The sequence below is a fragment of the Microcaecilia unicolor genome, chromosome 3 (assembly GCF_901765095.1).
Source record: "Microcaecilia unicolor chromosome 3, aMicUni1.1, whole genome shotgun sequence".
Classification (NCBI taxonomy): Eukaryota; Metazoa; Chordata; class Amphibia; order Gymnophiona; family Siphonopidae; genus Microcaecilia; species Microcaecilia unicolor.
The window spans coordinates 60,242,089-60,259,576 of NC_044033.1; the positions used below are offsets into that span (position 1 = coordinate 60,242,089).

General features: G+C 48.2%; 1 protein-coding gene across 1 annotated transcript in view; it reads right to left on the minus strand.

The window, feature by feature from the left end:
* Positions 1-15,757, minus strand: part of CAPN2 (calpain 2) — a 149,892-nt gene extending 134,135 nt beyond the window's left edge. Inside the window, exons 1-2 of the mRNA XM_030195967.1 lie at positions 15,409-15,757; positions 7,492-7,561 (exon numbers count right to left, since the gene is read on the minus strand). Of these exons, the coding sequence (XP_030051827.1) occupies positions 7,492-7,561; positions 15,409-15,645 (307 nt within the window). The 5' untranslated portion in view covers positions 15,646-15,757. The remainder of the gene's footprint in view (positions 1-7,491; positions 7,562-15,408) is intronic.
* Between the last annotated feature and the right edge of the window lie 1,731 nt (positions 15,758-17,488).

Consider the following 17,488-nt stretch of genomic DNA (forward strand, 5'->3'; position numbering starts at 1 on the left):
TGAACATGAAGAGACAGTCCCTGCTCGACAGAGCTTACAATCTAAATAATACTACAAATATCACTCAGGACCTACAGTGAAATTCTGTCATACCATAACAGCAGTAACTTCCATGACAAGTACCTACCTAGGAAAAGGCAGCACCATAAACACTGTATTGGGGTAGTATAACATCAATAAACCTATAGGAAAACTAAACAAGTCACAGTAGTGCAGATTGGTCCTACACAGTCAATGTTAACAGAAAACCATCTCTCTTTTGCACATGCAGAACACGGATATTTTATACAGGGTGAGGGTCTAAGTAGACAAAAATTAAACTGAACTCCCAAGAAGCCAGATTCTGCATACACTGAACACTAGAGAAAGAGAAACAGTGATGCATTTCCACCTGTACTGTGCAAAATATAAAGACAGCAGATGTAAAATTTATAAAACTGATATATTGCCATCACTACATTACTAATTAGCAAATATTGTGCAGTACTTTGAATGACCAATGGAGCTCATATTCAGAGTTCAGGGTAAGTGACATTATCATGCACCGTACATGCTAATGAAGCACCACTAATTTTGGCAGCCAACAGAACTGCAACCGAAGCTGGAGCAATTATAATCCATCGATAGAAGGGATGAGCAATTGAAGCAGGAACTATTGTACTGTACTGCCATGAACCTCTGCAACTGAAGCAGGAGCTAATGTCACAGAGCTCGCCAACTGAAGGCAGAATTGCTTGAAGAAAACAGCAGAAAAAACCCAAATTAAAAAGTGGAATAGATTGTGCAATGGAAAGAAAAGGATAACAATCCATAATGGAAGCATATAATCAGGGCCTTTTTTGAGGGGGTACTCCGGGGTACTGAGTACCTGTACCTTTTCCAGTGTCTTCTAAAATTGACCCATGGACCACAAGTTTTAATGAAAGAGCTCAGGCTGAAGACACCAATTCTGCCTTGTCATAGATTCTGTGACTGGTTGCAGGGGGCCTGGCTATTGTGGAGTGAGTCCCTCAGTGATCACCCCACGCCTGAAGGGTGGCCTGGCATTTGAGTATCGGCACCTTTTTTTTGCTAGAAAATTTGCACTGCATATAATGTAAAAATTCACGAAGGTGGGTTTCTTAACTGGTCTGATAGGACTAAATGAAAAGAAAATTATCAGGTAAGATATAATTTCTCCTTCCTTAGCATTGTACCAGACCAGTCCAGAACTTGTGGGATGTAACAAAACAGTTCACTAATAGGGAGAGAGTGAAAACCTGTAGACTAACCAGCTTAACCAAAAACCTAGGAAGCTGTAGACATTACAGAAAGAAAATTAAAGTAAAAGAGAAACACCATTAATATAAAGAGGTCTCATCGCCGAAAATACTGAATTCAAAGCTCAACAGACACTGAAGGCTAGGCACCAAGGACACTGAAAGGCATAAGCAGAATAGATATAGATTGGCTGAAGCATGGCTGACACTGAGAGGCTGAAGCACATGGAAAGGCCAAAGCGGAACATAGAGAGGCAAGTCAAAGCAAAATAGCTGCTGTAAGACTAAAATACAACACATACTGAGAGACTGAAATGCAGGTGATACTGCTAGGGTGAAATATGAAGGAGACTTCAAGACTGAAGTACAGCTGAAAGTGTTAAGCTAAAATATGATATTTCAAGGTTGAGATTCTTGAAATCCAGGAGAAACAGAAAGTCTGAAAGACATCACGTCTACAATGAAGGGAAAACACAGATGTCCCTGGTGGGCCCAGTGGGCCACGGGTCAATCCCCCCCCCCCCTCGCCTGGTGGTCTAGCGGCCCTTCCCCTCCCTCCTCTTCCATCGGTGCCGCTTCGAAAGTGGCAGCACCCAGCTCTGCCCAGTGCATCCTGGGATGCACTGGGCAGGGCTTTAGGCACAATCCTCCCGCACTTCTACCCCACGATCAGAGAGAATAGCGTGCTTAAATTTGCGTGCTATTATCTCTGATCACAGGGGCGGTAAAGCCGCTTGCTGTTCCAGCATTATTTTTAGACGCTGGACAGCGTGGGACTTTCGATCATCTGCCCATCTGTGAGCAGAAGCTTAGCTGAGCCTGAGAGCTGTAGTGCAGCTTATTTTGAGAAGTGAGGTCCAATGTATTCTGTGATGCAAAGCCCAGCTCATTCTATAAAGTGCAGAGCTGCTGATTCAAGGAGGTGAAGTCCAGATGATTCTGTGAAACTCTACTCATCTACATTTGTGATGTGAAGTCCAACTAATTTTGTGGGGAGGATGTGGTAACAGTGGTTAGCATATCTGGATTTAAAAAAAGATTTGGACAAGTTCCTGGATGAAAGGTCCACAGTCTGTTATTGAGATGGACATGGAGGATGCCAGGGACTGGTAACTTGGAATGATGCTACTAATTGGGTTTCTGCCAGGTAATTGTGACCTGGATTGGCCACTGTTGGAAGCAGGATACTGGGCTAGATGGACCATTGGTCTGACCCAGTATGGCTATTCTTATGTTCTAAAGCCAATCAAATTCTGAAAAGTTATGCCCAACTGACCTTTTTTTGTACTAGCAGGGGTTTTCTGAGGTGATTGTGTCAGGAAGGAAACAGAGTTTTAAAAATACAGCTCGTGCCTGGTGCTCTGACAGAAACCAAACATGCTCAGAAGTACCAAATAAATGCAAAAAGACAGTATGAGCTGTTCCCCTTACGTTCGTAATCTAATACCAATAACAACTAGAGAACAGCAAAAAAAAAAAACCAAAGGGTAAAAATAAACTAAGGTTTTCAATTGATGGGTATAGCCCTCAGAGACCAAGAATAAACCAAGGTCTGACCTGCCAGACTCAAATATCTACATGAGATTATAGTGTCTGGGGTCCTATCTCATTCATGGGGCTGTTATATACCCATAGTGATAGTGCTAATCATTATATTAAATTGAATATTGCAATATAAATAAATAACAGCAAAAGCTTAAAAAATGACACTTAGCTTTCACTGGAGTTGCCCAATAACCCTTCTGGTGGAATAAACAACGGGGCCCATATCGTTTCGCCTTCTCATAGGCTTCTTCAGGTTTTACCCAGTGTCAATGTTAATTGGGATTTCACTTGATCATGCAGGGACATAAAGACCCGATCTTGACAGGCCTTGGTTTATTCTTGGTCTCTGAGGGCTATACCCATCAATTGAAAACCTTAGTTTATTTTTACCCTTTGGGTTTTTTTTGCTGTTCTCTAGCTGTTATTGGTATTATATGCTCAGAAGTACCCCAAGCAGACTCAGCTCAGCCTGCCTCTCTCGCCCCTCACACAACTGCTCTGCATGCGTAAGACACCGCAAATGTGCACAGACGCCTGGATTCTCCCACCGTAGGAATCAAAACAGCAGCTTGCTTGCTGGCACAGCATTGCCCTTCGCAACTTGTGGCTCCAAAACTCAGCGAAACTAACATCCCGTGACAGCAGTCTCTCTGCACTGCTTCTGCCAGGAAGCAGCACAACTGCGACCCCGCCTCCAGCCACCACGGACAGCAGCAAGAGCCCAGCCCTCACCTGACACCCCAAGCACAAACGGGATCCATGCCCCAACAGGTATTTTTAAAATTAACCTGCCGGGTTATATTATATTCCAGTCACTTAACTGAAAATAAATTGTGTTCTCCCTTCATTGTCTGGGCATTTATTCTACTAATTGGCTTGGTCTCAACCTCTGTGTTTGACTTTTCTTGTGTCATCTCCATCTAAGTTCTTTTCCAGAGTCTTATTTTTATTTCTTCCTTCTTCTCCTGTCTTCCTTTCCACTCTACATCTGTCTTTGACACTGATTGTTCCCTTTCATTGCGTTTCTCTATTTCTCTCTTCTGTGAATCTCCACTCAGCAGCTAGATTTTGCCCCTTATTCTCCCCTTCTCTCACTCTCTAGAACTCAGTTTCCCTCTTTTCATTCTTACCTACCTATGAGCTTATCATCTTCCACTCTCATTCCTCTCCAGTTCTCATTTATCTTCTTCTAAGTCTCCTTCCCTCACCAACTCCAGCTCCTTACCTGTCACTCAGCCCTCCTAGCATCCAGCCCCTTTTTTCTGTCTCTTACCTGCTACCCAATTTCCTCATTCTCTTCTATCACTTTTTTCACAGATCTGTCTCTTTTGTCTGTTCCTTTATAGTACCTTCCAGCCCTTTTCCAGCCTCTCCAGATCCTTCACACCATCTCTTTACCCCTCCCTCCTTCTCACCCTCTCACTTCCTCCAGTCTTCCTGCTTCTCATCCCTCCCTCCTTCCACTTTCCCCTTCTCACCCCTTTCCTCCCACTTTCCTTCAATTCTGACCTATTTCCGCCCTTTCCCTCCATCCATTCCACTCTCTCTTCTCCCTACCCACCTGCAATCTATGCTCTTTCTCATCCTCTGTCTTTCCCATTGTTCATCCCCAGTCCCTGTATCAGCCCCTAGACCAGGGGCGTAGCCAAGGGTGGGCCTGGGTGGGCCTAGGCCCACCCAGTTTGGGTTCAGGCCCACCCAGCAGAGCACCTTCGTTGGAACGGCAGCAGAGGGAGCAGGCTGAGCTCCCCCGATCCTGCATCTGCCTCCCTCTGTCCCACTGCAGCGCTTCCCAGACGCTACCTACCTACCACCGCCACGATCCTCCCATTTCAGCAGCAGCGCGGACCAGCGGTAGCGATTCATGCTGCTGCTGCTTCGTTCTAACCCGGAAGCGTCTCCTCTGCAGCGTCCCGCCCCCATTATTACAACTTCCTGTTTCTGTGGGGGCAGGACGCGGGCGCTCGGCAGAGGAGATGCTTCCGGGTTAGCACGAAGCAGCAGCAGCATGAATTGCTACCTGAATCACTACCGCTGCTGCTGAAATGGGAGGTACATGCTGGATCGTGGTGGTGGTAGGTAGGCAGCGTCTGGGAAGTGCTGCAGTGGGACAGAGGGAGGGAGATGCAGGATCGGAGCTCAGCCTTTTAAGGGTGGTGCCCCATTGAAGAGTGGGAGAGTTGGGGGGAGGTCTCCATAAGATAGATGCTGCATGGGGGGGGGCATGAAGTGGAGATGGGCAAGAGAAGGAGAAATGTTGGACATAGGGGGGTAGTGGGGAGGGAGAGATGGTAAATGTTGGACAGGGGGTGGTGAGGAGGAGAAGATAGATGGTGAAAAATTGGACATGATGGTGGAGGGCAGGAAGAGATTTGTAGGGGGAAGCGAGAGATGTTGGATGGGGCACAAGGGAGGGGGAGAGGCAGAAATGTTGAACATGGCACAGCAGTGGAAGGGAGGAAGAGAGCAAATGCTGCATGGGGGGAGGGGGGAAGAGAAGTGCTGGACCCATGGCACAAGAGAGGGAGAAATAGTAGAACGTGGGAGAGAGGGAGATATATTGGACCTGGGGGTGAATGAGAGGGAGAGAAAAACACAGGAGGTGGAGAGGGAAGAAAGGAGGAGATGTTGGATTCAGGAGCAGAAGGGTGATGGAGAGATGCCGGACAGTGGGAGTGAGGGAAGAGAGAGGGAGAAATGTTAGAACATGGGGGGAACAGGAGGGAAGAGAGATGTAAGGCTACAAGAGTGGGGTGGGGAGAAAGAGGGAGCAGATGCTGGGCTACAAGGGTGGAGGGACGGAAGATGGTGGAACCATGTGGGAGAGGCCAGGAAGGAGAGGAAGAGGGTGGCAAGGAAATAAATAAAAAGATAGTGATTGCAGAGGATAGAAATATGGTAATGAAAGGGAATGGAGGGCTGAGGAAGAAGTGAGATGGGGAAATGGAAAAGCTAGTAGGTGAGAGAAAAAGATGAAAATCTGATAGGTAGCTGTTAACTAAAAAGGAGGAGAACAGTGAGAGGGTGAAATTTGAGTTGACAGCAAGGCAGAAAGAAGAAAAAAGAGAGGAAAGAGCTAAAAATAAGAAGTCAATATGTCAGAAGCATGTGTAGTGAAGGTAAAAGAAGACAAATGGACAGCAGCCGCTTGAAAGAAGACAACAGACAGGAAAGCAGAAAAGAAGCTGCAACCAACATGATGGAAAAATACAATGTCCAGACCACAAAGGTAGAAAACAATGTATTTTGAATGTTTTAAATGGAATATGTTGGCATTGGGAAATATACATAGCAAATGTGTTTGTATCGTGTTCAGGAGAAAGGAAATGCATTTCTGTTTTTATTTCTCCAGTGTTGAAGTACATGCTAAGTTTAACTTTTTTGGGGTTCCGAGTTCAATTTTTGTCTAAATATTTTTATTTCTGATACACGATCCCATGTTCTGTATTTGGTGAGGGTCTGTTGATGTGATAGTAATGGCAGGTTGGGAAATTGGAGGGAAGGCAGGGAGGAGAGGGGATCAGGGAGGGGGCCCTAGCATGTCTAACACCAGTTCTGACCCTTGCTGTATAGCTGGTAGGGATCCCAAGCCTCCCCAGCTGAGGACTTCCTCCAAAGACGGCCATAACTTCCTTCTACCAAGCTCTGCAGTCAGTGACAGCATGCTTGAGTCACCGACAGCTAAGCACGCATAGGGTGCTGGCATCAGTGGCTTACAGATGTTGCTACTGCCTGTCAAGTTTGGTAAAAGGGAGTTCTGGCTACCTTCAGAGAGAGTCTTCAGCTGACAGAGTTTGAGGATCCTTATTAGCTAATGTATTTATATTTTGCGGTAGGGCAGGGCAGAGAAAATATTGTGCCCACCCACTTTGGGCTCAGGCCCATCCAAAATTGGCTGTCTGGCTATGCCACTGCCCTAGACCCCTCCTCCCAGCCTCAGCATCAAAGCCATCTGCAAGCCCCAGCCCTCTCCTCTCACCTGCTATTCTCAGCCCCCTTCTCCGAGGTCCAGGACAATAACCCTTCTGCCCCCCCCCCCCCCCGTTAGCATCTGCCCTGTCTCTCAAACCTAGCCTCTGTGTTAGTTCCAAATCCCCTACTCTCAGGTCAAGCATTAGACCTTTTTCCAAACCCCTAGCACCAGCCCCCTTCTGCCACCCCCACCATCTGCCAACATCAGTCCCCTTCTGCCATCCCCAGCTCCTGTGTCAGCTCTAAGCTCAACACCCAGCATTAGCATCAGGCCCTTCTCCCTGCCTTACTTTCAGCATCAGTCCCTTTTCCTACTTTTCCAGAGCCTCTAAATTAACTGCAGACTGGCAGGAGTTTTTTTGTTCCTTCCGCTCTGCCTATGTTCTGCTGGCTCTGACTGCTGGCACCACACACGATTTAAAATCAGAGAGCAAGTTCTTCCTGCAAGATACAGAAGTAGGCACTCTCCGATTTCAACTCCTGTGTGGGGCCAGTGGACAAAACCAGAAGACAGGCAGAGTGGTGGATACCAAGAAAGAAGCTCCTGCTGCTCGGTAGCTCCCTACCTACCACAGGTGGCCCTGGGCTTTTTGCTGGTCTTGCTCAATGGTAGATACACCTCTGCTCATAACACTGCTAATAGACATCATGTACAAGTCAGTCTCGGCACAATCCCTCTTCTCCCTCCCACCCACCATGTGGGTGTCCCACTTACCCAGTGCTCCTTGGCAGATGTCTGTCCGGGTTGCCCCTCCCTGAATGAACTGGGGGTTGGAACACAGGTCCTGGAAAATAAAGAGAGAGAGTTTGGTTCAGGGGCAGCAGGTTTGCTTGAGATCCAGAAAAGAATACAAATAAGATAAACTAGCAGATTGGGGTAATTTTGTAACAGGTCGCCTAAAAGCAAAGTTATTCACCTGTAGCAGGTATTCTCAAACGACAGCAGGCCAAATATTCTCATATCTGGGTTATGTCATCCAACGGGACTCAGTGCAGATGCTGCCTAGCATGTATAGCTACTAGAAATTTCTAGCAGTGTCCCACAGTGCAGGTGCAAGTGCCTTCTCGCCCGACGCATGAGCGCAGGTTCCTCAGTAGGATAACATAGCTGAAGGAATACAACTCCTAGGGAAGGTGGGAGGATATGTGAGAATACTTGGACTGCTACAGGTGAGTAATTTCACTTTCTTCAAGGCCAGGCAGGCCGTCGGCATTCTCACATCTGGGTATCCCTAGCTACTACTGAACATTTGTCCTTTAGATTGTAAGCTCCTTGAGCAGGGACTGTCCTTCTATGTTAAATTGTACAGCGCTGCGTAACCCTAGTAGCGCTTTAGAAATGTCAAGTAGTAGTAGTAGTAGTAGTACTAGGCTCATCGAAAACAACAATGCTAGGACAATAGGGACTCAAAACATCAAGGCCTTGTAGTCAATCTTCCTTAAACTATATACAATCTAGTTGTGGAGGAGCAGCCTGGAACAGAACAAAACTGGACCTAGGAGGGTGGAGTTGGATTCTAGACACCAAACAAATTCTGCAGTATTGTCCGACCAAACTGACTATCATGTCGGGTATTCTGCTCAAGGAGGTGGTGAAATGTGAATGTGTGGACCGAAGACCACGTTGTTGCCTTGCAAATTTCCTCAATGGAGGCTGACCTCAAGTGGGCTACCTGTATTGCCATAGTCATAACACTATGAGCCTTGAAGGCGGTAGAACGAGAGGGCATTAAATGAGATTGAAGGGGGGCAGACTCAAGAAGAATGTCAGGAAGTATTGTTTCACGGAGAGGGTGGTGGATGCTTGGAATGCCCTCCCGTGGGAGGTGGTGGAGATGAAAATGGTAACGGAATTCAAACATGCGTGGGATAAACATAAAGGAATTCTGTGCAGAAGAAAGGGATCCTCAGGAGCTTAGCCTAGAATGGGTGGCAGAGCTGGTGGTTAGGAGGCGGGGCTAGTGTGGGCAGACATATACGGCCTGTGCTGGGGCTGGTGGTTGGGAGGCGGGACTAGTGCTGGGCAGACTTCTATGGTCTGTGCTGGGGCTGGTGGTTGGGTGGCGGGGATAGTGCTGGGCAGACTTATACGGTCTGTGCCAGAGCCGGTGGTGGGTGGCAGGGATAGTGCTGGACAGACTTATACGGTCTGTGCCAGAGCTGGTGGTTGGGAGGCGGGGTTGGTGGTTGGGAGGCGGGGATAGTGCTGGGCAGACTTATACGGTCTGTGCCAGAGCCGGTGGTGGGTGGCAGGGATAGTGCTGGGCAGACTTATACGGTCTGTGCCAGAGCTGATGGTTGGGAGGCGGGGTTGGTGGTTGGGAGGCGGGGATAGGGCTGGCCAGACTTATACGGTCTGTGCACTGAAGAGGACAGTACAAATAAAAAAAGTAGCACATATGAATTTATCTTCTTGGGCAGACTGGATGGACCATGCAGGTCTTTTTCTGCCGTCATCTACTATGTTACTATGTTATAGAGTCAGCCCAACCTGGGCATAAGTGAAGGAGATGCAATCTGCTAGCCAACTTGAAATAGTGCGTTTGCCGGTGGCTACTCCCATCTTATTTGGGTCAAAAGAAACAAAAAGCTGGGTAGACTGTCTATGGGCTTTAGTCCACTCCAAATAGAAGGCTAAAGCTGTTTCGCCGGGATGGGCATGTGGCTTTGGGAAAAATGTTGGCAGAACAATTGATTGGTTAAGATGGAACTCTGACACCACCTTAGAAAGGAACTTAGGGTGTGTGTGAAGAACTACTCTGTTATGATGAAACTTCATGTAAAGTGGATCAGCTATTAGGGCCTGAAGCTTACTGACTCTGTGAGCTGAAGTGACTGCCACCAAAAACATGACTTTCTAGGCCAAATACTTCAGATGACAGGAGTCAAGTGGCTGAAAAGGAGCTCATCAGTTTGGTTAGAAAGACGTTGAGATCCCATGACACGGAGGTTTGAGCGGGGGCTTTGACAACATCAAACCTCTCATTAATCAAACAACTAGAGGCTGTACAGTGATGGGCTTACCCCCTACATGAAAATGGTAAGCACTGATTGCACTGAGATGTACCCTTACAGAGCTGTTTTTAAAAAACAGACTCAGAAAACTGCAGGAGGTGTTTAAGCAGTTTTCATGTAGGGCAAGAGAGAGGATCTAGTGCCTTGATCATTTGAAAGAATAACACCTCTTAATAGAATTGTTCCTGGAAGCAAGCAACATTTTGGAGGCACCCTCAGGCAGATTCAAGAATTGAAATTCTACATTCTCAACATCCAGGCCGTGAGGGCCAGGGACTGGAGTTTGGGATGCAGAAGGGACCCCTCGTTCTGCGTTATGAGGGTCGGAAAACACTCCAATTTCCATGGTTCCTCAGAGGACAACTCCTGAAGGAGAGGGAACTGAATCAGTCTCAGCTAGAATGGAGCAATCAGGATCATTGTTAAGAACATAAGAATAGCCATACTGGGTCAGACCAATGGTCCATCTAGCCCAGTATTCTGCTTCTGACAGTGGCCAATCCTGGCAGGAATCCAAATAGTAGCAAGATTCCATGCTACCAATCCCGGGGGCAAGCAGTGGCTTCCCCCATGTCTATCTCAATAACAGACTATAGACTTTTCCTCCAAGAACTTTCCAAATCTTTTTTAAACCCTGATATGTGTAAAGGGGTAAAAGGTTTAAAAAAAAAAAAAATAATAAGTCACCTGGTCTGGTGGAGGCTTACCTGGGCCCTGGAGAGGTGGTCCTGAGTCTCTTCAGGACATTGATGGCTCTTTTTTAAAAATTATTTGGTCCAGTGGTCAGTTTGGCAGGCAAGGGGGGCCCCATATGTTGCTGGGCTGGTCTGCGTCGGTCCAGGACATTCCTGAGTTGTTGCAGGGATGGTCCGGACTAGTTCTCATTGCATTGGGACCCATTATGGGTCCAGGTTGTGTCCCTGGTTTTTTCTGGGCTGGAGGCACCGAAAACGCAGTAGGCACAACCAAATGCGCTGCCGCAAATGAGTGGGAAAACAGGCAGGCCAGCAGGAAAATGGAAGGTCACAGGCCTGGCCTGCTGGAGCTCCTGTGCATTCGCGGTGGTTTGTGCCGGGGGCGTATCTGACCTTCAGTGGTAGGGGGGCCAGAGCCGAGGTGAGGGGGCACATTTTAGCCCCCCCAGCACCGCCGCCACCCCCCGCCGCTGCCACTATCATCATCGCCGACACCCCCCCCCCCGCTGCCGCCGACCCTCTCGACCCCCCCCGCCCGCCCGCTCGCTCGCCGTCGCCTACCTGGGCTGGCGGGGACGTGCAGGACGTCAGACTCAAAAACCTGAAAGGAAGGAAGAAGACTTCGGCTGGTGAGGGATGGGGTCCCCGCCAGCCCAGGTAGGCAATGGCGACGGTGAGCGAGCGGGCAGGCGAGCGGGTAGGGGATCGACAGTAGGGGGGTCCAGGGCCAAATCTACGGGGGCCCTGGTCCCCGTGGCCCCATGGTTTGTGTATGCTCATTTGTGTACACTGGAGCTCAGTAAAGTCTTCTGTATGAGAGGTACTGGAGGATATGCAAACAGAAGACCTTCCCCCCCAGTGAAGGAGAAAGGCATCTGATGCTATTCTGCCATGTGATCTTTGCCTGGAGCAGAACTGAGGAACCTTGTTGTTGAGATAAATGGTGAAAAATATTCACCGAGGGGTGCCCCACTCTCGGAAGATCCTGCAGGCTATGTGCATATTGAGAGACCACTCATGAGATTGCATTGCCATGTTCAGTTTGTCTGCCAGGCTGTTGTCCTTGCCAGCCAGGTACGTTGTTCGTAGTACCATCCTGTAAAGGAGGGCCCACTACCACATCTATACTGCCTCCTGATACAAGGGATAAGATCCCATACCCTTCTGCTTGTTCACATACATTGCAACTTGATTGTCAGTTTGGATGAGAACAATTTCATTTTGTAGTCAATCTCTGAAAGCTTTTAGAGCACTCCAAATAGACCATACGGTAGATGTGGAGATCTGTCTCCTGAGCAGACCACGCTCCCTGGTTCTGAAGCCCATCCACATGAGCTCCCCATCCCATGTTGGCTGTATCCATTGACAACACCTTCTGAGGAGGTGGAATTTGGAATGGAAATCCCACTGTCAAATTGGGCCGAACTGTCCACTAGAAGAGGGATTGAACAAACTCTGCAGGAATTGGGTTGACATCTGCTAATTTCCCTGTAGCCTGAGACCACTGGGAAGATATCCATTGGGCATCTCATAAATGGAGGCAAGCCATGTGAGTGACATGCACTGTGGAGGCCATGTGGCCTATCAATCTCAACATCTGCTAAGCTATGACCTGCCTGCTACTCCAGACCTGTGAGGTGAGTGCTATCAAGGTATTTTCTCTCACCAGGGGCAGAAAGGCCCGAGCATACACTGAATCTAGCAGAGTTCCTATATATATATTCCTATGGGCTTTGTCACATTTGCCATGTGGAATCGATAGCACAGCTTTGTAAAATGACCCCAATATATTTATTTGGTTAACCAATTTTGTTAACATAGCTTTATCAGCTGGATCTTATCCTGTAGATTTTGCAAATACTATGCTTACTCCCATTCCAAAATCCTCAAATGCCGATCAAGGTTTAGCAGAAAATCATCATCCAGTGGTTAGCATTATTTGGCTAGTTCAGCTTCTTGAGTTTTCGGTGTCTACCTGGATTGTTATAATTGTGTATGCTTCACACAGCATGGCTTCAGATCATTATACAGCACAGAATTGGCTCTAAAACACCAGTACACTACCTAATGAAAAAACAATACAAAAAGGGCTGCAAATACTACACACTAGCAGAATACTGCACCTTGATCACACATGAAAAGCACATGACAACAGATATGACACAAGGAACTAGAAATAAAAAAAATATGAATGAAAGCAAAATACTGAACTGGAAAGTTACCTCAAGAAGTCAGACTCGGCATGCAGCAATACTAGAAAAATTGAAACTTACATGAAAAATATCACAGATGCGCATTTCCAGAAGCTGACATATTCCAATTAATAAATTCTGAATAAAATACTTTTTTCTACCTTTGTTGTCTGATCATTTAGTTTTTCTATTTGCTTTGGTCCCAATGTCTTCTGTTTTAATGCAGTGTCTTCTTAACTTTTGATATTTTTTCTTTCACCATGTCCACCATCCTCCTGTGTCCATATGTGTCCTGTCTACCATCTGTAGTCCTGTCCCTATCCTTCCTCCAATTTCAGCATCTGCCCTCAAAGTGTTCCGATCCAGCCCTTAAATTCAGCAATTTCCCTTCCATCTATATCAAGCATTTCTCCTCACTCCCCTCCCCTCCATTCATCCATGTACATATACTTCCTCTGTCTTCCCTCCCCTCCATCCATGTCCAGCATTACTCCTCTCTCCCTTCCGCTCCATTCATGTGCATCTCCTTCCTTTGTCTTTCCTTCCCTTCATGCTTGTCCAACATTTCTCCTCTCTTCCCTGCCCTCCAGCATTTCTCCTCTCTTCCCTCCCCTCCATCCATATGCATCTCCTTCCTGACTTCCCTCCCCTCCATCCATCCATGCCCAGCAACTCTTCATTCTTCCCTGCCCTCTCCACCATCCACCCATATCCATTAAAATTCCTCTCTCCCCTGCCCCCATTCATCCATCCATGTCCAGCAATTCTCCTCTCCCCTGCTCTCCGTCCATTCATGTCCAGCAACTTTCTATTCTCCCCTGCCCTCTCCTCCATCCATCCATATCCAGCAAATTTCCTCTCTCCCCTGCCCCCATTCATCCATCCATGTCCAGCAATTCTCCTCTCTCCTCTGCCCTCCCCTCCATCCATCCATGTCCAGCAATTCTCCTCTCCCCTGCCCTCCATCCATCCATGTCCAGCAACTTTCCATTCTCCCCTGCCCGCTCTATCCATCCATCCATATCCAGCAAATTTCCTCTCTCCCCTGCCCCCATTCATCCATCCATGTCCAGCAATTCTCCTCTCTCCCCTGCCCTCCCCTCCATCCATCCATGTCCAGCAATCTCTTCTCTCCCCTGCTCTCCTCTCCATGTCCAGCGATCACTTCTCTCCCCCTGCCCTCCTCTCCTCTCCATGTCCAGCGATCTCTTTTCTCCCCCTGCCCTCCCATCCTCTCCTTCCTCTCCATGGCCAGCGATCTCTTCTCTCCCCCTGCCCTCCCCTCCCATTCATGTCCAGCGAGTTTCCCTGCCCTCCCTCAACTCCCCGACTGCCCTCCTCTCCATTCTTCCCCCCCCACAGCGCATTTAACCTTTTTATTTTCAGTGGCAGCGATAGCAGTGAAGAAGAAAGCACTGCGGGCTCACCTCCAGCTTCTCCCTTTCCTCACATAGTGTCCCGCCTTCTAAAATGGTGCATTTCCTGTTTGCGTGAGGGCGGGACACTGTGTGAAGGAAGGGAAAAGCTGGAGGCAAGCCCGTAGTGCTTTCTTCTTCACTGCCATCGCTGCCACTAAAAATACAAGGTTAAACACGCTGGGGGGAGGGGGGAAAGGAACGACGAGGAGGGCTGTCGGTCGGGGAGCTGCGGGCAGGACAGAGGGATAGCTGCCTGCAGCGTTGCGCCGGCCCTGCATTTGGGGGGGGCAATGCCCCCTCACCCCCCCAAACTACGCCCATGCTATGCCTTCTCAGCCATACAATAACTCTCCCCATACAATAGGGGAAAGGGGATGGGACTTGATATACTGCCTTTCTTGGTTACAAAGTGGTTTACATATTATATACAAGTGCTTATTTTGTACCTGGGGCAGTGGAGAGTTAAGTGATTAGGCCTGAGTCACAATTTGCTGCAGTGGGACTCAGACCCAGTCCTCCAAGATCAAAGCCTGCTGCACTAACCACTAGGCTACTCCTCCTCTATATCTGGGTGCCTCCATATAGGCACCCCAAGGCCATACATTAGAGCCTAGATCCCCTGGGCACTTAGGTTCCGGTATATACACACCTAACATTTATGCGTTCATACTTATGCCAGCAAAAGAGCCAAGGAAATTTCTACTTGGATTTTCTGCCAAGAAGTGACTGGATAGGTACATAAGTACATAAGCACCGCCATACTGGGAAAAGACCAAGGGTCCATCAAGCCCAGCATCCTGTCTCCGACAGTGGCCAATCCAGGCTTCAAGAACCCGGCAACCCCCCCCCCCCCAAAAAAAAAAAAAAAAATTAATAAATGTTCAATGGAGTTTTCCCTCAGGAATCTGTCCAAACCCCCTTTAAATTCGGTAAGGCCAGCTGCTGTCACTACATTCTCCGGCAACGAGTTCCAGAGTCTAACTACACGCTGAGTAAAGAAAAACTTTCTCCTATTTGTTTTAAATCTACCATATCCTCAGACTGGATGCACATGTTTACAGTATTAAAAAGTAGCTCAAATCCCTCAATCTATTTCTAGCATTTCAGGCCTAATCTGCAATAAAACTAGGTCGATAATCTCCCCCCTCTCCAGAAGGAACTGGTGCACATTAAGGACCCCACAAGAAAAGCAGTGTAGAAAGCACCAGCCTACTTTCAGCAGTTTAGCAGCTGTGAAGTGGAGACTGAGATGTAACTGAAGAGAAGGAAGGTGTTGAGCCCCTCTCCCTGGTGCTCCCCTGCCCAGCCTTACCGGGGGTCTCTGCCAGACGATGCCCTGCGTTTTGGAGGAGTAGGGTCCCAGCTCATTGTAGCCCAGCACAGAGGGCACGGCAGGGAAGACCGGGTCCTTGAAGAGCTGGCCGGACTCCAGGCTCTCTCTCCGCAGAGCCTCATAGTCCTGGTTCAGATACTTGATCGCCTGTTCGTTGGCACCGAAGCCATGGGCGAGCGCCCTTTGCTTGGATAATCTGGCTGCCACCCCGGTCATCTCCGTGTAACGAAATAGCCAACCCGGCAACCTCGGGGCTGCTACCGCTGCTCTACCGGAGCCCCAAAGCAGGGACCTTAGGCTGAGATTGGATCGGAACCCTTAGGAGCGGGTCAGCGCTCAGTGGAGCAGGTTGGCAGTCGACCTGAGGGTGGAACTGGATCGGAACCCTTAGGAACGGGTCAGCGCCGGATCTCAGGCCGGGTCTGGATCGGAGCTCTCAGTAGAGCAGGTCGGCAGTGGACCAGAGGGTGGAATTGGATCGGAACCCTTAGCAGGAGCGGGTCAGCACGGGCCCCCGGCTGGAATCGGATTGCAGCCCTTAGGAGAACAGGTCGGCGCCGCCCCTCTGGCTCGGTTTTGATCGGAGCTGGGAGCCCTCAGATCAGATCAGCACCACAGGCTGGCCTGGGACTGGAGAGAGAGAGAGAGAGATCAGCAACTGGGTGTGACTCTGTCCTTCAAGTGAACCGCCTCAGCCACAGCTTTATTTCAGGGCTCGGGGGAGGCTGTCAGGGATCAGGTGTCATCTAGAGGAGCGAACTGGTCAAACTCGATACCAATGACTCCTCCTTGGGATGCAATGTTGGTGCTGTTCGAGCACCCTTAGAGCCGCCACCTAGGAAAAGGGATCCATTTTTATTTACCTAAATGTGCAGGACGGCAACTGTGCAGCCAGTACACGATGAGCTGAATCGTACTGGAAATAAATCTCCTTCAGTTCATACATATACTGCATACAACACATTCAGATGTCATTTTCTGTGGAGTTAAGCTCAGATACTACTACTACTATAAATCACTTCTATAGCGCTACAAGTCGGCAGCGCTTTACATAGTAACATAGTAGATGACGGCAGGAAAAGATCTGCACGTCCATCCAGTCTGCCCAACAAGACAACTCATATGTGCTACTTTTTGTGTATACCCTACTTTGATTTGTACCTGTGCTCTTTGTATAAGTCTGCCCAGCACTATCTCCGCCTCCCAACCACCAGCCCCGCCTACCAACCACAGGCTCTGGCACAGACCATATAAGTCTGCCCAGCACTATCCCCACCTCCCAACCACCAGCCCCGCCTCCCACCACCACATATAAGTCTGCCCAGCACTATCCCTGCCTCCCAACCACCAGTCCCGCCTCCCACCAGGCTCTGGCACAGACCCTATAAGTCTGCCTAGCACTATCCCCGCCTCCCAACCACCAGCCCCGCCTCCCAATCTCGACAAAGCTCCTGAGGATCCATTCCTTCTGCACAGGATTCCTTTATGCTTATCACACGCATGTTTGAATTCCGTTACCGTTAGATGGTAGAACTATTGCCAAGAGGTGCATTGTTTTCTAGTTTCATCTCTGCTTTTTGGGTGTCACTGTAGACCTCGTAGGTATGTTCAGTACTACAATTCACTCACAGTACGAGATACAGCCAATATGGTTTTTTTAGGGCAGTATCATTTTACTTGCCTTTTTATAAGTGGTGAATTGAAAGACTTTAGTTCTTCCTCAATAACTTTTTCTTTGGACACACACTACTGTTCATTTTTGAATCGTACATCAGTATGTTAGAGGCATTTTCTCTTCTTCTAGTGTTAGATCATTCCCCATTTTTTTATCTGCACAAATGTGCATATAATTGTTGTTCTCGTCAAGTGAGTTCATTCTGAGTCTGCCTTAATAGACGTTTTAAAATATATATATATTTTGTTAAAAGTAGGCAGCGCTTTACAATTGAACATGAAGAAGACAGTCCCTGCTCAAAAGAGCTTACAGTCTAAATCAGGACAAACAGATAGGACCAAAAAGGTTAAGGGAAGGACAGACAGAAGGACACATAAGGATAAG